We start from the raw sequence: 25,652 nt of genomic DNA, 5'->3' as shown, positions 1-25,652 counted from the left end.
CTGCTGGAAACACCACGCTCAAGTTTGTGGTGGAGAAAAGCACAAAGAGCAAACAAAACTTCACCAGAAAAATGACAAAACCTCCGTTTATGCAACAAAAGAAACTATTTATTTGGGATACGCATTGCCAGTACAAATTAAGAGACCATAAAACCTACACCTTTCAGCTATTTTTCTCCACAGAAAACAAGTTTTGAATCGGAATTAAAAAGACAATAGTTTTCCATTTGATACCTTTTTACATACGCAGAGATCTTAAAAGTTAAAACCTGTCAAGAAAAAGGCTCCACGATTTCACTCTGAAATCCTTATAAAAAAGAAGTTAACATTCAAAACACTGCAGTACGTTATTTTATTGAAGAACAAAAAGACATGCAACAAATAAAACATTTCATGTTTTACAAATTGGTCATCTTTCTTTTCATGTCTCTTTTCCTTTTATATTCAAAAACTAAAAAGCATCATTACATGAAGCTTCGATAATATTTGACAGGCAATGTGAAAAGTAGAGTTAAGCCTTTTTTTGAGGGGTGCAAAAACAATCCTCGTGTTTGCCTTGCATGGCCGCCGCTGTCAGTTCACTCCAATGACTTCCAAAGACACGACTGAGGCAGGTTCTGTGCATCATTTCAATGGTGCTCGCCCCCTCGGCTGTAATACTGAGCAGGTGAGTCGAGAGGGGAGCCGCTCTGAGTCATTCAAATGAGTTTGTCTGTTGCCATCACGCCGTCGTAGATCTCAACGCCCAAGCTCTGAGACATCCATGATTTCATACGTGTGTAATAAATACTGTTAAAAAAATACCTGTGGTTTTCAGGCTGTTTGGGATCTCGGGACTGAATTTTCTCTCAGGGTTCAGTTCAGCTAAAATAAAAGCCAAAGAGAGGGCAATGTTAACGCTAACTTTTCACGTCACCTTTAATGGGACAGTAGCCATTTTGGACGCAGGGTTGTAACATGTGACATGAGTACAAAAGAATAAGAAGGATTTCACCGTAAATCCAACAGGAACTCAAAGAGGCTGCGTTAAAATAGCTACTGTCCAAATTCAAAGATGCAAAAAAAGAGTAAAGGCGCATATCTACATACTGTATATAGAGCATTCTTGGGCAATTCACACATAATGGTAGCATAAAAAGAAAAACAGTCAAAAGAATATCAAGTGAAACAAAAAAGATGACTTATTTGCAAAATGGAGACACATAAAAATATATCCAAACATCTTCTGGATTTGTGTGCCATCAGGGTATTTGTTTTCATTTGAATTTATATAAACACTACTGTATTCCAAGTGCATTTTTCTGGCTTTGGATACAGAGTACTGGAGCATAATGAGATGCTCACTAGCACTGCAGATACTAAAACCATTCAAAAACAGGAAAAAGAAAACCCTCGATAAAGCTGATCCCAATGAGGAGGATAAAATTCTGCCTTTTTTTGGTATCAAAGTATGTAAATGCTCATGAGGACTATTGTAATCATGTATACATTGTACTGTACATACGACAAAGGTCACAAATTTAATTTCACATTTCAGATTGGCATCATGTTCATGAGTGTAGTGTCATTTTAAACAAAGAAAAAAGTGAATAAGTGAGAATATAATTACTTTCTAACGTCAGACGTTCTCTCTGATGTTATCAGAGGTTACAAAACAGGTCAGGCAGATCAAGATGAACACATGCCGATTAGATTTGTGACTAAATCCTGAGGATTCAGTGAGACATTTTGAACAGAAAAAAAAAAAAAGAATATTGCAGAGACATATCTATTACATTTTTTAGCATGTTCCAGTTTTACAAACTTTAATAGGAAACGATTATTTATTTTTTATCAAATTTTGCACATTTTTATTGACTTTTCCAATTTATTTATTGGAAAAGAACAAGTTGAGCAAAACCAAAAATCTTCTGTTCTCAAAATGATTCGTCTCGTGCTCGGACTTTTGGCACAAATGTGATTCCATACATGAATGAGAAAGGACATGCGATGTGTTCAATCCTGATGACATGATACCTTAAAAACTGAATTACTGTTTGGTTACCAGCAGTATTTGGATCCGTTTGTCTCACTGTTAGATTTAAACAGTTTTTCTTTTTTTTTCACATTTACAAATGCTCCCCTTTGACTTTAATCAGTAGATGTTATTGTGCTTTAATATATACGTCTTTGAGCTCAATTCCTTAATTTCTCGCTTTAAGATTGTAAAGTCTCTGCACTGTTGTACCGCGTGTTAGCTGAAACGTAGCTACTATGGCACAAAGCAATAAAAGGTCTTAAATGTCAGTGTCTGCTGTAGAAGTTCTGAATACAAACAATACAAACCGAGGCTGAATACTTGGATATCAGCTTACTAATATAAATGGACTAACATAATAATAATAATAATAATATGTCACAATGTATGGCATGAGAAATTTAAGGACATGAGACAACAATGTTTTCAAAATTCACCTCCAGAGCTGAACTTTGGCACCATAGGTAAAAAAAAGAAAAGTAATCTGGTATTGAAAACAGACGTGTAACGATAGGGCTCGATGTGGTGTGTGATAAATTTGTAAAAATACGAAACTTTGTAAAACCGAAGCCGTTTAAATTTTGTTTGCTATGTTATTATTTCGAATAGAGGTAGTGTGAAAGCATCTCAATTTACAAGATGTGGGCCAATACGCTGCTGTGAGCCTACTGTGTGAATATATACTGTAAAGAGAAATACAAAGAGGCAACATGGACATCAAGTGGAAACTGTACAAACTGTGTGGTGTGAATATGAGTCCCCTACGCAGGCTGCTAATGGTGCCGCGGTGGTCCAGATAGGAAAAGTGAACAGTTTTATCCGTAATGGTGAAAACGTCATCTCCAGACCCCGACTGTGCCGCGCCGTTTCCCATCCAGTCCCAAAAAAAGGGGGTCAGGGTATAAGTTTTGGAAGGGAGAGTTGTGGTGGATCGAGGAAAGTGGGAATCAAGAGGAAGCAGGTGGGTGGAGGATCAGTTGGAGGTATCGGAGTGAACGCTTCCAGGTCCTTCTGTAGGTGATGTCACTGATGAGGGGGTTGGAGCATCTTGCCAGCCGCCGTTTGCCTGGGAGGGGAAAAGAATCAGAGAGAACCAGAAGTGGGGCGTGAGTGAGTTGCTCTTCTGTTCATTACTCGATGCAGCTCAAACACACTGAGATAAAAAAACGAATAGAAGTCCTGAGGGCAAGATAGTGCACCAACGCTGGGATACTTTGAACTACGCAGTCAAACACAGCCTTAAGTCAAACTGCCTCCTGGATTGGCGGAAAAGCTAACACAGCTCACATTACAGCTAATAATTCAGAATAAGACTGACATAAAAAAAAATACTGCCGTGTTTCCAGCTGAGCAGAAACAGAATTACCCCATCATACACTGCACACTCACTCATTTAAGCAATGACAACAATAAAGAGAGGAAAAGTCAACTTGTGCAAGATTTCGTCTTGAAATAAATTCCTGCTGCTGTCATTTTAAACAATATGAATATATGTAAATTGTATGGAAGGGCGTCTGAAACAAAACATGCACTAATTACGATGCTGACAGTAGGAATTAACATACAATAAGAACTCTGGAGGTCCTTTTCACCGCCAGAGACAGGCCTGTTAAAGAGCATTTAGGGTGTTAATAGCGAATTTAAAACCATCAGAAAAATTGGAAATGGTCCTCGACAGCCTTTCATTTCACAGCTTGTAATGTGTAATCAAAAGTGGAGGGGTCAGATTGTATAATGTAATCACCCGCAGCAGTCATTATCCAGCAGGCTTTTTTGTATTAGACACAAGATTCACTAAAGTCTGTCTTGACAAGTCTCTAAAACTGTTTGTTTTTTTCGGGATACAGGTCGTTCCTGCATTTAATTAACAATGAAGTTATAAAAGCGTTGCCATTTTCGAGATATATATATATATATATATATATATATATATATATAACTTTTATGCAAAGACAAACCAAAAACCACTTATGATGTATTTTGTAAATTGTACATTACAACAAAAGTGCTTCTATGCCCTGAATTCTGCAAAATAAAGGCCAAAAGAGGTTGAGATACCTCAGTGGAAAAAATCTAGTTTTCTACAAAAGACAGCTTTGTCATAACTTACTATTATCTGCTAAAACATTATATCAAACTAAACTGTCGTGCATGGATTGGAGAAAAAACAGGCAAGTGAAGAGCAGAGATTCCTAATTTACCAGCCTTAGCAACATAAATCACAGGCAAACAGGCTGCCAGACAGATATCCTGCTCCTACATTATGCATTGCAGAGCTTCTTTACAGGGTATAAAAGTGAATAACACAGCATACTGTGGCAGTGTAAGATGTGGTAGAGCAAGCAGGCGTCCAAGGAGAACCGTATCTGTGAGGTCAAAGGACTGAGAAAGAACAGGGCCTGAATACGTTAGCGTCCTCTCAGGGTTAGCACAGCTAGCTGTGGGATGCGCTCGGAGCAGCCAGGAAGCCTATTTGAATACACATACATGTTTTTATACGGGAGACATTTCATCTGATTATCATATGGCCAGTGAGGCACGACGACGACAGCGGAGGAACCCAGCCGCGGCTGTGACCGTCCTCGTCCTCAGCACGGCTCGCTGTCAGGGCCATTAGTGTGGCAGGAACATGATCTGAGCAATGCGCTTGGATTGCTGTCCCAAGTCCACACTCTGCTCTCCTTGTGTCTGTCTTATCGATTTTCCCCTTTACGACACGGCTTGTCGCTGTGAATTTCCCTACTGTTTGCCGCCGCCAGCTAGCAACCCCCACCCCACCCCTCATACCCCCACATCTAAACCCGAACTCTGCAGAAAAATAAGACAAACACGTCGGGGACAAACCCCTATGGCACATGAGGAGTCGTTTCCAGGAGCGTGAGGTTTTATTTTTAGCGGGACGGTGCTGATGTCTCCTGTGGGGCATTAATGGGAACTTCTGGCCTTGGGGCTGCTAATCACGGGTCAGGTGGTCAGAGGGAGCTGAAGTCCAGAGCAAAGAGGTGTCACCTGTTTGTGCGGCTCTCTCACGGCTGACCATACGTGGCTGCAGGTGCTACTCCAGGCCTGATTGAACATGACAGGCTCAGAAGGCGGCTCTGCATGTGTGTGGCCAGCACCACGCCTGCGTACGGTGGGTACCGTGCTGCCTGTGGCACGAGTGCTAGAGAAGCAATCAACTAGGTGACCATGGAGTGGAGACAAGTCCTACTAAGTGGCATTCTGAGCCCTATGGCTTTGAAATAATTGGTAGGGAGAGAAAGGAAAAACAAAGGGGGAAAAAAGGAAAGCTTACATTGATGCCCTGCGGACTGTACATCTGGTTGGCTGTGAGTCCTTCACTGTATCCGCCTGTCTGACTGATAACATGGCGAAGGGTATCCACCTGAAACATTCAGAAAGAGCAGACAAAGCAAGGTCAGAGTCAACACAAGAGAAGCACAAGAGAAAAGAGAGAGATGACAAGACAACAAGAGAGACAACAAGAGTACACTGCTGCAAGTATGTCCTTGGAGACAACAAAGTCCAAAACAAAAAGGGAATTCAGGATAAAGAGATGTTTGGTTTTTGCCAGCTGAAATCAAACTGTTTGTAGGATGAATACAGGATGACAAATCTTCTGCCCTTGAGACTGGGGTATTAATGACTCTTTTCCATCAAGGTAAAAGTAAGCAGCTGGGTGTTTTCTTTTGGAGGGGGTGTGCATGACAAGGGTAAAAAGGAAGTTTATTAGAAAATAAGTTGAACACATGCTCTTATGCCAGCAAGATTAACAATATTTAGATTAAGAAGATTCGTCATTAACAGCATGTGCCAGTCAAAGCAGAAATCATTAAAACATGACAAATAAAAGGTCCCCTATTAGTCCCACAAATGCTATCCAAGTCCCACTATAGAAAAAGGGTCTGAATCTTATTTTGTTAACAAGTAGTGTATGAGTACAAGTAAGTGCACAGAGGTAGAGGGCAATTAAGTCCCGCCCACATCAGAGGGGAAACAAGTTATTAGAAGCCTCCATGTGAGTTTCATCTGTTAGAAGAAAAAAATAAATAAAAAAAATTCCCAAAAGCACCAGGGTGATGGAAAACAGTACCAACAGGTATAACCCACATCAGTTTGACTATTTCAGGCAGGACTGTGCTTAATTATTATTAATGAGAGTCATTATTTGTTGTTAATAAGTCAAATATCAAAATGTCAGTTTTACACCTATATTTCTGTAAGTTAAAAGCTACTTGTTATGCATTTCCTTACTTTCTGCTTGTATTAAATATGGCAAACATTTCAGATGCTTTTCTTGTCTTGGCTCGGGATGTTCTCACTGAGAGGGGATACTCTTAATATGATCATAACGTGAACACAGAGGCTCCACCCACTGCTGTTCAGACCTATTTATAAAAGTGGCCAATCAGGAGGAAATTGCAAGGGAGGGAGCTAAACTGAATTGTTTCAGACAAAGCTTGAACTAAAAGGCTGCACAACTCCTAGTATAAAGTAAATACAGATGATGATGTTGTGGTTCATGCAAAGCTATTCTAAGAATAACAAAAAATGGAGTTTGAAATGAGAATAACAGTTGCATAACTTCCATTATAGTGGAATGTGGATGACTCAGAAAGCATAGCTGGTGATAAACTTAGTTGACTAAAAGATATCTAACCTTAGCTTTGTAACTGCTAATTAAATACTGAATGCTAAAACACAAAAGTGTAGCATCAACTGAATCGTTTCCCCTCCAGTGGGCGTGGCTTTTTGAGGTTGAATCAATGCAGTCCATCTTGCTAGCTTCCTTGGAATTGGCTGGTTTGGCTGTAGATGCACTGTCATATTTCTGCAGTTCTTTTAAGCTAATATAAATTAATTTAAGCATTATCAGATGCTTCCTGATACTACGAGGGTGAAATTACCCTAGTTACTAGTTAATTCATCTAAAACCTGTGCATGACGAGTCTGGCGTTACAAAGATCAGTACTCGATCCGCCCCTGTATCACCTTCTGTTCTGCTTTGGGGCCCTACCTGCGACTGCACGTTGGCTCCCACCTGAGCCCCCTGGTACGAGTCCCCATTGAGAGACTGCACGCTCATGAACAAGTCCCCCGAGTTTGACATGTTAAAAGAGCCACCAGAACCTGAAAGGAGAGAGGGAGCAGTCGAATCACAGAGAGACAGAGAGCAAGCAAAGAGGAGCAAGTCAGCCCGTTCAGGAAGCAGCCTGGAGGAGCAGCATGCAGAGGGTTAGCTAGCAGCCGTGCAGGCTGTTAGACCAGGGGGGGTGAAGTGAGGACCGAGAAGTAGTGTATCAGGTATATGTTTTACCAGGTAATCTGTTTACATATTAGCAAAAAAGAATTAAGAAAGGAGCCCAGATTAATAAGAAATGCACTCAATTGCTGTCTCATCCAAGTAGCCTGGACTGCTTTCATTGAAAGACAAAACTATCTTTAGTGATGGTGACTTGTTGTTGTGTTTTTTTGGAGAATACAACATTTAAAAGACATTTTAAGAAGCCCGAAAAAGCCATTCTTCTTCTTAAGTCTGATATTTCATCAAAGGAAGACAGCAAATGATAAACATTTCCCAACAACACTGGACTGTAGAAAAAGATAAGTCTGGCATTCTTTCAAATTTTTACTACTTTATGCAATACATAAAGTGTATAAGCACACCTGTAAAGCATTAATATATGACCACACATGTACAGTGAGCATGGATGTGCTGGTGTCAACAGGAGGCAGAGGGTTTGTCTGCCTCTGGAGAAAATACCACAGAAGAAGAATGATATAACGCTTATGCAAAAAGTATGGGGAGAGATGTTTTTTATTTTGACTGATTAAGATGAGGGGGAGCTGTTACTACAATAAACGTGTGGCTAGGGGGGGTCACGGTGACAGAAAACAGCCTGGGAATCATCACAAAGTAAACATGGCAACATATCAGAGTCTTAGTGTGGTACTAGGAGGATTATCCATCACCAGAGGGAGCCATAACAAGGGGAATAGAGGCTAATAAGATTTCAAGGTTCCAAGATGGCTGCCACGCCAGTCCCATTAAATGTGTGTCAAGTCTGCGAGTGATATTTAGGTAATTTAGGCACAGGCAGGTGGTCACCCTCGGACCTAGGGGTTGCACATCTTTTGATGTTACTGGATTACTGCTGAACTCTGAAGCTGGTCAGTTTGAGGCCTAGGGCTACCTGGACTCCACATGCAGGAGTGTAGTTAAACTACCGGGAACAGCAGTCAACAGGTTTTTATATTTTTTCTCTTATTTCCATTTCATTTGCCATTTATCTGTTCAATGTTAGTCCTGAATTAAGAACTACTTCTGCTAAAGAGGGATTTGGCAAAGATTTTTAAATCAGCTGCCTTTCCTGACACAGAACTTTTGGGTATTTGTCTTGTCGCAGTCTTGAATGGGATCTTTTACATGTCAGGCACATGTGTAAACCACTACACTATGATTATATAAATTATATTTCTCCTGGCCTGAAGATCATCTTCACTATTCAGGCTAAAGCTCTATATATCTATCTAAACATGCGAGCTGAGCTTTAATGTTGTGGCTTAAAATGCAGAATTACGACTGTTAGACATTAAAGCAAACTAACGCTCTGTTTTCAATCTTAACGTTGTTATTTGGTAAAAACCAAACAATGTTTTTGTTAAGTGTTCCTAGGTCAAATTAATATCCACTACAAAAATTGCTATAAAAATTGATTACATAAATTAACTTTCATTCTTAACTAAAAATAAGTAATATCTCATAACAGCAGGGCATTGCAGTTTTTAATAAAGGCTACTAATTAAAACACGTAGTGTATTTAATTTTAAAAGCTTTATTTCACCTGTGGCTATTTACACATTTAGCAAAAAAAAAAAGAAAAAAATTGATTAAATATTAATGTCCTGTAAGACTTGAATCCTTCATTCTACTAATGAAAGAGGCAACTTTAACATTTTTCTATATATTTTAGGCAATTTAAGCAAGTGTGAATTGAAATTTATGTTGCAGGTATTTTTCATATGAACATGGTATAGGTGGTATATTAAAAAAACCCCAAACAAACTACAATGTGTGTATGAAAGGTAAAAAAAGGAATGTAGATGTGATGGTTTGATAGAAGGTGGCAACGTTAACCCTAATTCTATATACCGGATAAGGCAGAAATAGACTTTTCTGGAAAACCTGAATAGTTTTGATGTATTTCGGTTGGAATGATACGTTTTTTTCCTCTGATTGGCAGCACTTGGTAACAGTTGTAAAAAAATATGAAGTACATTTTTTGATTGCCTAGGATTAGGTAATCGTGATGAGACGTCAGAGTTAATCATCTCTGTACACTAATGTGGCTCAACAAGAAAAGTAAGTGGGGTCAATTCACTGTTAGTCTTTTTTCCACTGTTATTCACCAAAAATAAGAAAAATGTAGAATACTACCAGACTTATCCTTAGAGTGTCAGCAGAGACCGTGATAAATACAGAGTTTAATAAGCATACATGAAGAACAGGATTAATTGAGACCCAGACAAGAGGACAGTGAGATTATGGAGACTTGGCACGGGGTTCAGGTCGTCTAATCGGACATATTTTAGTACTAGGGGGGTAATTAGAGTCGTGAAGGGGAAATGTTTAATTTGTTCAGCAGTAACGATGGTGCTTTGTCAGGTTTTAGGCATGTTCTGTGTATAACTGAGTTTGCCTGACAGATCTACTTTTTGCTCCTTTACAAATTACCAGCATCAGCAATGAAAAAACTCTAAAATTGACTAAGTTGTAGTACACAGAGGAGGCACATATCTAATAGCTGAGCAGAGCCAGGGACTTCCTGTCTCACCTGCAGAGTTTGGAGTTGAGGGTGAATTTGCTTGGCTTCCATGTGAGGATGCATTAGCCGCATTCACGGCAGTTCTCGCAGCGTACATGTTGGCTTCTTCTTGGAACTTACCAATGTTTTTCTTGTATCTGATTCTTTTATTCCCGAACCAGTTGGAAACCTGAGCAGACAAACAAAAGAATATAGTTTAATTGTCACGACATATTACCACACAGAGGCTCTCAGAAAAACCATGGCAGTGTTTAGCTTGCATGGCCTTAATGGCATGCAAAACACTGCAGAGAGCCTCTGTCAGAGGTATGGGCTTCACAGACTGGTGCTGTGAATCTGCATTAGTGCCAGAATGGAATGATTGCCAATAACAGTCTCATTATGTCACCATGACTGCAGCTATCATCAGAACTCACGCAAGCACCAATCAGTCAACATCCGCTAACACCCATTACGGCTAATGGACTCCCAGATGAAGCCGGGGGGGTAATCCCAGCGCTAATGATAAACAACATTAAAATGAAAACCAAATCAATCCTGCAAAGTTTCCAATGCACAGAGTAGGTAAACATTCTCCTTTATTATGGCCAAGAAACGGAAACTCTACAAATCATTCGGCTACCGAGCTGCTTCCACAATCAGGCCCAGCTGCACCCTCCAATCATTCCTTAGAAATTAATGAAACCAATTGAGAAAACAATCCATTCCCAAATGATGGATTCAAAACACAAACTGCTGTTTACCTTGGTGTTGTCATTGCTTTCCGTATTATCAACTCTCACAGGAGTGAAACAACCCGAGTGCTGGAATGCAAAGATGTTTTAGTCTTCGCACTCGCCATGAGACAGATGTTGGTTAAGTTACCGTTAGATTTAATCATCAAATGCCTCAAATGATCCCAGCGCTGAATTTCACAAGCTGAAAGCAGCTGCTGATTAATCAATTAGTTGCTTTCTCGAAGATGTTCGATTAGAAACTTCAGTCTATTTTATTTTCACTTCGTTTACCCCCCCAAAAATACGTGCACAAAGTATGCTGGATTTCTCACCATTTGTGTCACACTTTGTAAAAGTACTTGGACTGTATTTAGAATTTATGTTGCAAGTGGTGCATGTGATCCACTATAAGATTAGATCAATAAGAACTATGACAGCTGAGTTGTGCTTAGCTTGCATTACTTCAATAGGAACACTGTGTCACTGGTCAAAAATAGCTTTGTCTGGTTTGATTTACAAGATTACAGACTCATGACAAGGCATATTTATACTTTAAGTCCTTTGTTGTCTCAATGAAAGGCACTGCTAAAAGATTAGAGACGCTGTCTGTACTCATGACAGTCACAAAACATATTATTAGGTTACTTGCCAAGACGCTCTGCGCCAGCTTCATATTAAAACTCGTCTTTGTCCTGCTACTCTGTGTACGGCAGTGTTCCTACAGGTGCTGTGAGGTGGCGGTGATCTGCGGTGTACCTGGGCCACTGTGATGGCGCACTTCTTTGCCAGCTCTTCTTTAGCCTCCTCGCTGGGGTAGGGGTTACTGAGGTGCGAGTAGAAATATTCATTCAGGATCTCTGTCGCCTGCTTGTTGAAGTTTCGTCTTTTTCGTCTGCAAAGAGAACAGTGAAGGTTCAAACGGGGATAAAAATTAAGTTTAGAGCAACGATAACAACATGGAACTGGTAAGAAACGCTGGGGAACTATCATTACAGAGAGAAGTCATAAGCGCTCTGATCTCAAAATCAAATTTGCTTATTTCTCCTCCAGCCTTTATCCACAAGGTAACAGTTTGGGACTTTTCCACTGCAGAGATGTTTGCTTTCTCTTAAATATAATGGGACGAGACAATCGGGGAAATTGTAAAAGATGGATGGACGTGTCTTTTTTCTTTAGTTAGCCAGCCTCGCCCTCATTGTCTGTAGTTTGACAGAAAGAAAATTGTTCCTCCATAAAATAGCTCATGACAAAGTTTGTGCATTCTTACTGTAATCAGGTCATGACTTTGGAAAGATGCATCGCTGCTGAGTTTTAAAATGTATTCTTGGCACTTACGCACCACAATGCAAGTGTCATTTAGTTCCAATGTATTCATAAGACGGCAGTCATTTCTACAGCGGCCATCTCCAAAACTGAGGAAAAATCTAAAATAAACTGCACAACAACTACAAATGTAACCTTATCCGAAATCTTGGATTCACTTTTAAACATGACATTTCTGCAAGTTCACCCTATTAAATATTGTGGTTGCTTTAATATGGAGGAAGTGGTTTTCAGCACGCCGATACCAACTCAAGCCGGTCATCAGTTATAAGCCGAGCATCCGTGATGTTGGCTTGACACCAGCACGGTCTCTGCGGGTTTATCTGGCCTTGATTTGGATGTACATTACCCCCCTTTGTGAAAACCTCTGCTGCACCAGAAACTTTCAATTTAGCTGCAGCTTTGCACTGAGACACTTTGTCAGGACTCAAGAGAACAATTAGGCCCAGAATTGCTGCACTACAGCTCTGTTTATGAGCATCTGAAGAAAGCATTAGGGCTGGCAATAAAAGCACATAACTGGGTCATAATAATTAAGTCAATATCTACTATTAATTGTGGGGAGATAAAGAAGAAATCACAGTCTCCATTTTTTTAAAAGGTTTAATAGCAGTGTTTGCCTTTTGAATATTCAGACATACAGACGTTAAAACCAGCCAGGGTAGGGCTCCGCTTTAAACCGTAACACTGTTTTGGGAATATACTGACTATGACTGCTCTGGATTTGTGTACTTGCTCTGTGATTAGACAGAATTTTTTAAGTTAAGTGTTTTTTTCCCCTTTTAAATATATATGTATAATTAAAGGACAACAATGGAAATCTTATTTTACAGTTTTAAAGTGTGCAGTTTAAACCTAAACCCATTCATTAACATAACATTTAACTCAAGAATTATCACCGGGATGTCAATTAAACGTATCATAAATAATTGTGCATTTGCACATGTCTTTTTTGCATTCATACTCACAAAAAAGAGATAAAATACGCTGAATAGTAATTTGAGTAATCTCTATGTTTGATCATATAATTTCAAATTTCATTGTGGTGAAAATCTGATATTCTGACTGCATTACACCAGCAAATATGGAACAGCTCTAGCATTTATTTTATTAATTACACCTTATCTAGGAGGAATTAACTATTAAATACGTCACTGTTTTCAAGGATAAAGGATATATCTGCAGTATAGTAATGTACAGTGGGTTGATCAATAGTTTTTTTTAAAACAGCTATAAAGTTAGTGAGAATAATAACTAAATAAAGAATTTGCAGGTGACAAAACTAAAACTACAAACTGAAATATGTTACAATGTTCCCAAACGCTTAGAGGAAGTGTACAGTTCAGTAGTAATGCTCTCGATGGCCACGTTTGACATTGTTCACAGTTAAAAAAAACGGAGGTCCACGCTTCAATTTTAGAGCAGTTTTAAATAATGTGTCAAAAACGTGCTCTGGTGTCAACAGTGAAACTTGGGTTACAAATTTTTTTCAAACTGCTGACTTTATCAGTCATAACTCTGCATTCTCTCTCTTTATAAGCTTTTGATCACTTTTTCGATCGCTCATGAAAGGTTTGCGTGGTTACGTTGTTGAGATGCAGCTTCACTGAAATAGCTTTTTAAAGCTCACCTGTATTTTTAACAGCTTTAACTGAATTTTATTGCAACTTTATTGTATGTTGCTGTTTTGTGTGTGTGTGTGTTTACACCCATGTAAAACCTCAGCAGGAAATGCTAACACGCATTCTGTCATGCTTTGAATATGAAAATGAATCCAGCGATATCCTGCCAACACCACACCTTGAAGCAGACAGATATCACATGCTGGTGGCTCATGAGTTGACCGACCCCTCCATCTCTTGCACTCATCAGGTCATATCTGCGTGTGCCACGTCTAAAGAGGGCTTTACATAAGCTGGAGGGGAACCCTGGAAAATCTCTTTCCGTGGATCCACCGGTGAGGAGATTTGTGCTAAAATCTCTGTCCCCCGCTTCGAAAGACTGGATGAGAATATGTAAATGTGCACAGCATGGGCTCTAGCAGCCAGTAGATTAATCAGTGGAGCTGAGCATGGCAGTGCCTCTCAACCAGTGAAAGCTCTTCCTCTCCCTTCCCCTTCGCTGCTGCACCACCACAATCATTTGCAAGAGAATAGATAGGGAGCTTTGTAAGGCAGTGCATGCCTCATTTAAATGTTATGCCTCCAACTCAGACAGTGAGTGAGATTTATCCTTAGAGAAATGTATGCAAATCCAAAGCACGCATCAAAGAGAACAAGCGATTACATTAAAAAAAAGGAAGCAGTTAGTGTTTTGGATCATGCACGAAGCTCTCATTGGCCAGTGTTGCTGGGTATACAAGTCCAAATGGCACCCAGTCATGCAAACCAGTCCAGCATGTGTGGTAAACAGCATGTGTTACACCACATTTATGGCATGATAGGCCTCCTACATCAGCCATTCATATGGATATCAGGCAGAGAAGGAGAGCACACGTAGAGGATTTTGTAATTTGCAGCACAGAGCGTGCCGTGTACGACCTGAACCTGTATGCAAAGGCACACACCTGGCATCGAGGAAGCGGGAGCGCAGGATCATCACGGCCTCGCAGGTGCTCTGTTTGAGCTGCATCTGGATGGCGCTGAACTTGCGGTGGATGATGCTCACCATGCGCTCGATCTCTTTGGGCGAAATGGGTCGCGTGCGTGACTGCTCTCTCAACAGGTTCATCACATGGGTGGTGAACTCGTTACACGCCTGTAGGGAAGATACACACACACATAGGATTACGTTCAAGAGCACACTTCACTTAAGGTCAGACAAAACTGCAGACGAGACCTCAATTTGTCAAATTTGCCGCGCAGAGTCGAGTATTTAAAATTCACAAATCGTGCGCTTTTCTTAATGTAGTTCTGGGGCAAGCTTTCTCGCAGAGCCAAGGGGGAATATAAGCACTGATATATTTCATATTTAACAGAAATGGTGATGGCAGTATGTTGAGAGGAACCAATGACAGCTGTTCCCCTCTCAGACACACTTTTTACAGCATAGCCAACCCTGAGAGACGAACATGCCACAACGTTTTATTCATCGCACCCCCCCATGTGACACCAGCCGTGAATCTGCCACGATATTACACTCCGACTCCGCGCCTCTTACTGCCGCCTCTTCTTTATTTCCTCTCCTCCTGTCGATCTCTCCCTGGATTTCGCCGTGTCAGGCTTTGTCTGTGTCTGTCTATCTCTGTGTTCATCTGTCTTACTCGCCTCATCTGAAAGGGATGCTATTGTCATGAATGCATCGGTTATCAAGGCAATGAGAGAAAATCACCCCCTTCCTTTAAAGCATCCCTTCAAGACTATACTTGGAATACACACAGAGGCTGCATATGATGGACTATTCTGGGGTAAAGACACAGTCTAAAGTGAATTCTTACTGACGTGTACTGAGGAAACAGTTGAAGGGTTGCGACTTGATTTAAGAGTGATCCTGCCTCAGCGAGGAGTAAAAAAATCTGGATTAAAGTTCAGGAGGGAAAAGCAGATATAGGAAGATGGACCAGCTCAGCAATATATAATCAGTTTTTGAACTGATTTTGTACTTTCTGTAGAAGGACTGCATCTTCAAAGTGTGCAGAGCTGGAAAACCCTGAAGTAAAATGTGATAAAGTAGTAAAAAACATGTTTTTCTCGTCAAACTCTTGGAACTTCATAATATTCCATTTTCTATCACACATAAACCTGCAAATTGCCACATTTGAGAATCTGAAACTAAGAAAAGTTTTGGTCATTTTACTTGACAAATAAAATAAATCATTGCTTACTAAACATTATTTTTCTATCACGTTTCACACTTTTTAAAATCAAACTGGAACCTCATCAAGATCCATCTTACAAGGCAAAGCTTACAAGCTGCCTTCAAATAGTTTCATCCCCTGCCAAGTCATCCCAGGTGCATCTCCTAAACTTGCTCATCACATCTTATTGCATTCTTTGTTTTTTGTGGTTCACGCATAAATCCGCGAGGAAAGATATACGGACCGCATAAAATAATAGCTACTCGAAGTATAAAAAGTATTAGAACAAGTCTCACATAAAAACAGCATCTCAAGTTTAAAGGGCTCTTACAAGTACATATAAGATGTTTCATTATGACCTTATTTAATTTAAAGACTTTTAAGGATACACTGAGAGCAGCTTTAAGCGGCAGTTAAGGCCATTGTTTAATTAATCGAACTGTAGCTCAATAACCTTGACTCAAACTTGAGTCGCTTCAGGCTTCGCAGCACAGAATATATCACTGCTTCATTCCTTTTTTCAAAGTTTTCAGCAGAACTTTTTCATCTTTTCCAACTGTTGCAGAAATCCTTCTCCCCGCGCTGTCTGGGAATCTCTTTGCTCTGGCAGTTATGTATCATAAAAAATGCCTTTAGAGACCACCGTGAGCCTCTAGCCCTGCTGTGGTGTGCGTGCCAGGCTACAAAAACGTGGAGATGCACGACAAGCTAAAATGGCATTAAAGTGCACATCGTGATGTTGCTTTTGATGTGTCCTGCTGTCACAGCAAATGCACAGGAAACTCCCTAACATCATTAAGCTGGTCATACGTGTGTGTGTGTGTGTGTGTGTGTGTGTGTGTGTGTGTGTGTGTGCACTAAAAACACTATTTCAAAAAATCAGTGTGTTATGGTTCTGTAGAAATTCTCTATACGTCACAGCCCTATTTCCCACTCTGTCAGGTGTTGGTCTAAGGTGCATCGTCTGCTCTTACCTGTTCATACTTCTCCAGCTCTGTGTGGTAGATCTGTCTGATCTGGGTCAGCTTGGCCCTGTAGTCAGAGTGCTCTGCTGAGTTGTCGGCCCCTGCCCCTCCAGAGGCGGCCGCTGCAGCCGCCGCTGCCGCAGAACCTCCGCCTTTCTCCGGTCCGGACACGCCCTCTGCCAGAAGCATGTTGTCCAGTCGCATGAGCTGGGGGTCTGGGGGCTCCTCCTCCTGGGCGCCGCGAATGCTCAGCACTGCGATGACAGGAGAGGGCCAGAGGTCAGTCATAAAGGTCGCACCTGCAGCGGTGTGATGCACCGTAACAAGCTGTCAACCGTGCAGCTGACACCCCTGAGCTGCACCCACACATCCACCAGCTCAGCGTGAGCCGTGCAGTATAACAAAGACCGACACACAGGCTGAGGGAGACTGAAGTCTGCCTCACTGAAGGAAACATGGGGTCTGCTGTAAAAAAGGACCATTTGAAGATGGTGCTGCCTCCTCTCATTTATCTATTCAACTTTCAAATTCAACCTCCTAATTGGTTTCACGTTTGTTTTTCATCCAAAGCTACTTCCACAAATACCCCAAGAAATTAATGACTTTGACAGGCCTGAAGACGATCTATGGAAAGAAGCTCTCATGATCAAATTAGATACACTCCTTTTGGAGACATAAGCTTCTTTGATTTGCATGTTTTAGATATTTTCCACAATTTGTCCACTCTTCCCCCCCCCCCCAAAAAATCGCACAGCTCTCCCATCAGGCTTCTGGTCACCCACACTTCCTTTTTTAATCAGCTCAGCTGGCTGCCAGATTCACTTGAGCTCAAGTAATTAGTCCCCTTATTTGGTTAATATACTGACAGAATAATAAGCAACAACTGTTTTGACAAATATTTCCCTATTCTCAGTTTCTAGGTTGTGGAATTCGTTTATTTTTTTCTTGGGTTACGTCGTCTTTTTTTTTTTTTTTTTACATTTTTTTGACAAAACCCGACATCTGAAATAATATTTTGTTTCCTGTTATTTTAGTCAACCTTTCTTCCTTAAATGGATATTAACATTAATTTAAAAACAAACAAACAAAGCAGAAAGAAAACTGCTCTTCCCATTTGATACAGAGTAATCCAAATTCACGGTTAAAAAAGGACCCCAGACTTTTTTAAATAGTCTTTGTTTGTCCTTATATCTTGACGTTTTTCTATATACGAGTAGGTTTGAGATAATTTCTCATTTTTCCAAAACAATGCTATAATCATTTTGGGAATTAAAATCAAAATGGGTACAATTTGACTATAATCTTGCATTTAAATCAAGTAGAAATTGCACTGAGGCAAGTGGAAATTCTTTTAAGAAATATTCTGAAAGTCACTCTGATCACCCCCAATATTTTAAACTTTTCACCAGGACTTTATTTATTCTTTACAGCACTCATTCAGAGTTGCAGCTGTGTATGTGCCTGTGTGGGTTTTAGGTGTGAGCTGATTTCACACCTAAAACAGTATGGTTTAAGTATTAATAGCGTCAGTAAACAATCTGATCAAATACTCCTCTTTGCCACTAGAGGTCTCCCTTGCCATTCTTTAGGACATCCAAGTCCCCACCTTCCATTTTCTGAGGTGAAAACACAGGCTCAGACTCTTCCTCCTCCATCTGAGAACCATCCATTTCAATATAAAATCCCTTCTCCTGTGTGAAGCGTTGTGCTGCTAGCATTCAAATTGACCCCAGAGTGGACATCGAAGGCACTCTGACGGCAGCTGGTGTTACCGTTATCGGACCTAACAGGAGCCCTGACTCTGTGACTTTGCGCCCCTTGAGTGTCGATAGCCATTTAAAACAATACCACTTGTCATTTGTCTCGTTGTCATTGAATGAGAAGGGACAGGCACGGAGCACTTCATTAATTCAGAGACAATAGGAGTGCTTGGTGCATTAACCCCAGACTGCTGTCCGGGTTGGTAGTCCTGGGCAGGGGGTCACTGGGATGAGAATGAAGCCTGCTGTACTTGTAGGGGAAGAGGAGGGGGGCTCCCACATTCACCCCCACCTTTGCCTTTAAGTGGACTGGAAATGCAAATATGGCAACTGTTGGCGAGTGGAAGAGGTCAGGGTTTCAGGCCATAGACTCAGCGGGAGGTAGATTGAGTGTGGGAGGAGTATTGGAGGAGAAATGGCGGCGTTGGGGGGGGGGGGGCGTCTCTTGAGATGGCAAGACAGTACAAACATCCTGTCTCGTTACCAAGACTCTTTCATCACTCCAGTAATGTATAGACAGGCTTAGAGGGGAAAATCTCAGATGGCTTCACACGCGCCTTACCTCCACACCGTCACAACTGCTGCCACGTTATGACCCAATCAAACCTGCTCCATCAGAAACTCTAAACCCGCCTGTCTGCTTTAGTTAACGTACATCAGCAGTGGCCCCGCCGCTGCTGCCGCTCCCACGGCTCTTGAATGCTCACCAGTACAGAGAGGCACTTTTTCTACATTTACCACCTCATAAATGCCGATCTAAAGTGGGTGTTAAAATAGGAGCACACCACAATATCCCATGGACTAGCTGCCCTTTCTGGAAGTAATTTTTAGTAGGAAAACATCTCACAGCAGTACATACTTAAAGAAGAAAAAAGAAGGCTGACAACTTACATTATGGTAACACTGAACTGAAAACAGGTTGCAGGATTTATAGGTCAAGCCATACTGAAACTATCTATCTGAGTTTTAGACGTAAAGAGTTGACTTAAATAACACCTCTTCAAAATTAAAGCCTGTTAACGTGCTGTGTAAGTAGAAGATTGATATTTAAGTGGACCTATTTGATTAATTAATGTTGGCAATGGCCGGTGTTTCTGTTTTGTTACATCATTTTTCCTCTAGTTAACTGTTCAGACGGTGTGATGATGTATTAGACTTTAAAACCACTCATTAACTCATCAGTTATGAAGATGCTTTGTTTCATTAGGATAAAGGAGGAAATGAAGACCAAAATCAGCAAAAAAACAAAACAATGCTTTCTAATGCTGCCTTATTAGTTGGTTAGTTATTGGTTATTATTAATGAGACATTCAGTTTATTCACTATTTATTAAACTGCTAGCAAAGCAGAAGAACACAGCATTAGTCCAGCATTCTCTGCAGCAGCTCTGGTTTCCCAATGACAGTTCATTTAAAGGAACACTGGGAATGTGCTTTTATTACATGACTATCATAAAATGTTGTTAATTTAACAGAAATATTGCTGTTTGGCACAGCTGCCTGAGATTACTGACTACAGTAATTCTAAAACGAATGCCCTGATTAATTTTAAGTGGGAACTGGAATGTCCCCTCAAGTTGGATCTCCAACTCGGAAAGCTGGAGAACCCCCAGCAACCTCGACTTCACAATCCAAGATGGTCACAGAGCCCCTAAATCTTAGTAAATCTGTGAAACGTGTAATCTGTGCTGCCACTGTTGTGTATTTGCGTCTCACTAAACAAGCCATACACAGAGTACTGTATATGGCAGAGTACAGAGTGTTTTTGAGCAAAAGATTACAGAAGAATAAACATTAGACAACATAATGTGTGACACATCTCCAAAGTGGCTAAGACAAAAACTATAATACAGTTTGGGTGTTTTGAAATTGGCCCAGGACTTTACATTTGGTGCATCTGTAATAAAAATGATCTTTTCAAAATTGACATAAAACACATGGGACAAGATATCGTTTCCTGCTTCCCAAGTCCAGGAACAAAGAGTAAAAGTCCAGAGAACATCAGCATGTCTTCACAGATGTTTCAGGCAAAAGTCCTAGACTAGATTTCTTCCCTAACCCATAAAACGTCTAGACTGTCAAATGAAAATGGAACATAAAAATTCCCTGTGTCCACAAAAATGATTCAGTTCATGTCTGCCAAGTTCCAGCTTAGCATTCAAAGTGTTTATTTTACTTGGCTTGAAGCTCCTCCAACATCAGTCTTAGAAGAGTGCCTGTTGCAGAGAAGGTCATTTCTTAGGAGATCTCTTGGATGGGAAACAGAAAAAGTTCTAGCAGGCTGACATTTTTTCTCTACGAATAAGAAAGGTCATGGACAAATGGAAAGAAAACGACTGCATCCAGCAATGCTGCTTATTCAAAGCCCTGCATTGTGCTCAAAATCAGTAGGTAACGCTGTCTTAAACTGACAATTAACACAAACTCCGACGTGATCCCCAGGCCTCGCTTGTTGACACGTGTATACCTTCGCTAATCAGCCCGCATATCATATCCTCCCCTCGTATCCCGGCTCCATTCTTGCTGCTGATCCAGCTGTCTTGGAGAGCATCTGTCAGGAGGGACCCAGGAAGGAACAATGCATTACGCCATGTTGGCTGTGTACTGTCATCCCTCATTGACAGCACATTGTCACACTTACAGTGTCCTCTGAGCTGGGAACAAGCTAAGTAGCTGGCTGCCTATAATATCAGCTCTTCCTGGCATCTTATCGCAGAATCTGACGGGAACTTGCTCTGAGTGGGGTTAATCTGGATTTCTGCATTCATTTTTAATTTAAGTGCCTAATCAGTGCAGTCATTGCCCCGCGATGGGTAGCTTCCCTTATGGTGAGAAAAAACAAAACAAAACTGCAGACCTGCAGTATTTGGAAGTGATTGAAGCAAATGATGATTTATTTCTTCCACCCTGAACCTAAAGCGCATAATTAAAACCATGGAGGGATTATCTCAAACAAATACAATTAATAAGGAAAAGAAAGGGATAATGTGCCTCCATAAAATTGGCTTTGCTGTGGGTCATAATTACACGACTCAGTGAGGGCCACTTTATTGGCTAATGGCAGCCTAATTGATTCATCCTAATGTATTTCGAGCCTTGGGTCTGGTGGGCACTCCCTGTCCAATAGTGCTGGTGAACTTACTTAGCCACCCGCAGACAAACACTGAAGGTTCTCTCAGGGATAAACAATTATCTGTGGATGTGTGTGCGAGAGATTTCCCCCCACTGCTCGTCGACAAGCACGCGTTTTTTTGTATGTCTCTAATGGATGCCATTTCTCTCTTGGAGGTGTTTCAAAGATGGCTTGTTGTCAGACGATGCCTTATTCTCCCCCCCCCCCCCCCCCCTTCCTGTTGTTGACAAGCAATTCTCTCAAGGAGGCACGCACCAGGCTTTATTGCTTTGCTTATGCGTTAATAAAAACATGGGATTTTTTTTTTTTACCACAGTAGCTGTTGTTATTAATGAATTTATGAATCGGATGCACAATAGATGACTTTGCCGGGAAGAAATCACGTATTCATGGTGTCTCTGTATGGATGGATTGGGAGAGGATGGTTGGTGGTTTTACTGCTCTGTGTACATGCTGAGAGACAAAATGTCACCGGCTGAGAAGACAAAAGTAAACTGGAATGGGAGAACACGACATTTGTTTAACTTCCCAACATCTGGCCTTTTACAAATCAAATCGATATTTAATAAAAGCCAAGGGCAATTGGCTTTTGGAGAGGTGGATGTTTAACTGTCTGGTTGTTTCTCTGGGAATATTTATTTCATTTCCGCGAGGCTGAGGGAAAAAGCTTTTGCTCTTTGAGGGTAAGCTCGGAATATCATGCTTGGAGATGATTAACGTCCTTGTTTGGGGGAGAGCAGCTTGCCTAAACCTCCTCCCGCTCCCCCCACGTTGCTTGTTTTTCAGCGAGCACATGTGTAACATTCTCCGTTTCCCATTTATTAGTCATCCGAGAAGACTGGCTCATGGCCTTACATGAAGATGTCTGTGGGTATTGAAATATTAATTGAACAACTTGCAACAGAGATGCACCATTTCAGAGAGGCTCTGAGTTTGGGGTTGGTCTTAATTGAACAAAGACCAGAGAATAACCCGTCTTCTCCCTCTGAAGGAGAACGAACCGTGGCAAAATGAAAGTGGGCCGGTAGCCTGGGGCAACAGAACTAGTGTCTTTGGAGAAATGCTGTGGAAGGACACAGGTCCATTATAGATTGTCACATCATCTCACCATACTTGATATGATTCAAGAATGTGCGGAATATTAAAATTGACAGCAAATACAAGCCAGCTCCAAGTCTAAAAATATACTTTTGAGTCAGTGACAATATTTGGGATTGTATCAAAAGCTTGTCAGGGGATTAAGATTTCTTCCAGGACACTGCCTGCATCTTCGAAATGATTCAGTTTTTTTGTGGCATAACAATATCAGACTCAAAGAGTTACTGCACACCATGCTCTGCAGTCCAGATATCTTATCCTATCAGATTAACAGAGGCAAATGGCAGGCTGTCAAAAAACATTACCATATGTAATCCCCTTCTAGATTTCGGAGGCATGTCGACAGGGACTGTTGGCATGGCAGCCTGTCACGGAGATCGGGTGATTGGGGGGAAGCCTTATGTTTAATTAATGACGTTGGGCTGGTCTGTCATAGTTAGCGAGATGGACGGTAAAACATAAAGGCCTCTGACAGAGATTGGATGCTTTAGTTCAGACTGGTGGAGACCTTTGGAGGCCTCCCATTCTGCACCCAGATACTGTGAGCTGCACTGTTACGTCACGAGGAGCGGCACGGGGAGAGACAGCCAAAAGTGACACTCGATACCGGTCAGGTGACAGCATGCTCAGTCAGATCAACAACTGCCTGGTTTGACATTTTGAAGAGCTCTTTGCCAGCAAAGACTTCAGCCGCTCATGTTTTCAGTCAGTTTTTCAGTGGTGCACAGAAGATAGGGCTAAAAACACAGAGTAAATATGTATTTGGGTTGATACTTCTATTAAAATTCAAACTTCTGCTTAGTTTTGAATATAAAACATCATCTTATCTTTCTATCCAGCCTATCTGATGCCACTTAACTTACTGAGGTTTTATTTGCTCAAGCATTAAGCAAGCAGTCAGCAGTAACAAGAAAATGCATAGAAAACTTCACAATTTAATCAGAGTAAAAAATTCCGGTATTTCTATATTGACTAATTTTCTGTATGCATATGCATGAAATATGGCAGCTACTCTGCTCCAACATCTGTACAGCTACGATGCTATTCTGCTACATGTGCTGCAGACAGAGCTGAGCATACTGAATAATGGAGTCCCTCTGCTGGACAAACTAGCCAGAAAGTTTTCATGTCGATCCACATCCATAACAATTTATTATTAATAAGCAAATGTCAACTGAAAAATGCTGTACATCAAGCTGGCTCTAGTTTACAGGCTATACTGCTGGATAAAACTTTCAAATCATGCTGAAAGGATGAGACCAAAAAAGAAATGCCAGGAAAAACTTGCAGTTATATTGGCTTGTCACTCTGGCCTGGCAGAAATTATTTATGGCAATACGACAGTAAACTGCTGTGGATAATTTTCGTTATGTGTGTTAAGAATTTGCTTTAAAATACGGCCTTATCTTGTACCTACAGAGACGTCGTTTTATTCAAATGATATTCCATTGTAAACTTGGCTGTAGGAACTGTATCAACGGTGTACATTACTGTGTATAAATGAATCATAAAATATAAGCTAGTGTATGCACGGTGCTGAAAGCGTGAGCTAAACAGTAGTGTGTTGTGAATGACGTCTAGCAGAGGGAGTCATGCTAGGACAAGGGACGGATTAATTGCACTTCAGGAAAGTGCCTGAAAAAAACAAGTGAATGCTAATGTCATCATCTCACATGGAAAACTGCCATTTTAAAAATATGGTTATTTATTTGTGCCATTTATTTATGACTGCAGTCACTCAGTAGCCCTTTTTTAATCAGAAACATTCCACCAAGCAAACGCGTCATCGTGACCGACTGTAGTTGAAATCCAGTAGTTGTTAACTTATGTCGTTGTGAAAATATTTTAACTTCAGTAGGTTTTACATTTTTCGCAACTGTAAAAATATTCTTATCTTCTCTTCGCTTGAAAAATAACAACTAGATCATTAATTTGGAGCTTTCAAAGAAAATGCATGTGAGTAAAATCCCTATATTTTTAAAGTAATAAACAGAATGTGGTGTAATCCTGCACTAAACAGTCCTTCTTTAAAACATTACTGTGTGTCGGGTCAAAGCCAAACGCTTTTGCATAATTAACCCTTTCTGGTCAGGCAGTGGTCGAGCCTGTCTGTCTGGATTTGCAGTGACGGGATTGGCCCTATTTGTTTGTATTGGTGCTTCAGTGGACACACTTCATTGTGGTTTTAGCAGTTAATAAATCACAGTAGAAGCCCCCTCTCTCTACACAAGCCTGTGCTGTGGTGGTCCTGTCACAAGGCAGGCACCAGAGCCGAAGCGACAGCTACATGCTAATTCAACATCGGCATAATTCATTATACAGTCGCAAGTGTACTGGAATGGAAAGAGAACCAACATACACCAGGAGGAAGACGACAGGCATCAAACTGTTAAATCCTGCTCTCCTTAAGTCCCCTCTGTTTGCCTTTGTAAGGACTCAAGGATCGCTGCCGGTGATATAAAATTATACTTCATTCATAAGATATGCACAAAAAGTGCTTTGGGATGTGTGAAGAATAAAATTATTTTACTGCATTTACTTTAAATGCATAAAGTCTCGAGATTCATTTTAATTGAGGAAGGTTAACAGACAATATCACAGAGGTTAATGGACAATGGCGACAGTTAAGTGGCAACTGAGCTCCTTTACTGTGTTGTTAAAAGGAAATCTGCCTTTTCATGAAATATACTAATCTATACAGACACTTCCTGTAAGTCACGCAAAAGCCAGTGTAAAATGACATATCAAAAGGCAGAATGGGAGTTACTGCACTAAAGGGGAAATTAACAAAAAGATAAAGAGTCAATTAAACCGATAAGGCCTCGTGCTCTTCAGAAGGTGAAAACCAAGGGGAGTGGAGCTGACAGCCTTCACATTAAAGCGCTCCGCTGCTCTCTCATCCACCATGTGGTCCCTCTGCTTTGTCACCACCAGTTCAGAAGAGAAAGAAGCAGCATTGTCTTTGTTAGGAAGTCCTGATCGCACACACTGCAATCGTCTACTGATACCACTAATGGAG

The 25,652-nt window shown here is 40.8% G+C and overlaps 1 protein-coding gene across 3 annotated transcripts in view; it reads right to left on the bottom strand.

Annotated features, from left to right (window-relative positions):
- Positions 1 to 338: 338 nt before the first annotated feature.
- Positions 339 to 25,652, bottom strand: part of LOC146680516 (pre-B-cell leukemia transcription factor 1) — a 63,199-nt gene continuing 37,885 nt past the window's right edge. Inside the window, exons 3-9 of one of the 3 annotated variants that reach the window (XM_085447213.1) lie at positions 16,653 to 16,897; positions 14,449 to 14,639; positions 11,316 to 11,451; positions 9,853 to 10,012; positions 7,035 to 7,147; positions 5,313 to 5,402; positions 339 to 3,083 (exon numbers count right to left, since the gene is read on the bottom strand). In XM_085447213.1, coding sequence (XP_085303339.1) covers positions 2,991 to 3,083; positions 5,313 to 5,402; positions 7,035 to 7,147; positions 9,853 to 10,012; positions 11,316 to 11,451; positions 14,449 to 14,639; positions 16,653 to 16,897 — 1,028 coding nt within the window. In that variant the 3' untranslated portion in view covers positions 339 to 2,990. The remainder of the gene's footprint in view (positions 3,084 to 5,312; positions 5,403 to 7,034; positions 7,148 to 9,852; positions 10,013 to 11,315; positions 11,452 to 14,448; positions 14,640 to 16,652; positions 16,898 to 25,652) is intronic. The other 2 variants (XM_085447214.1, XM_085447215.1) reach the window with 2 other exon arrangements.

This window comes from Copadichromis virginalis, linkage group LG23 (genome assembly GCF_057382275.1).
Source record: "Copadichromis virginalis isolate Kocher_CV1m ecotype Utaka linkage group LG23, C_Virginalis_male_GT1.1, whole genome shotgun sequence".
Taxonomy (NCBI): Eukaryota; Metazoa; Chordata; class Actinopteri; order Cichliformes; family Cichlidae; genus Copadichromis; species Copadichromis virginalis.
The sequence above is the reverse complement of the archived record's forward strand: the minus strand, read 5'-3'. Positions and strand labels throughout refer to the sequence as shown.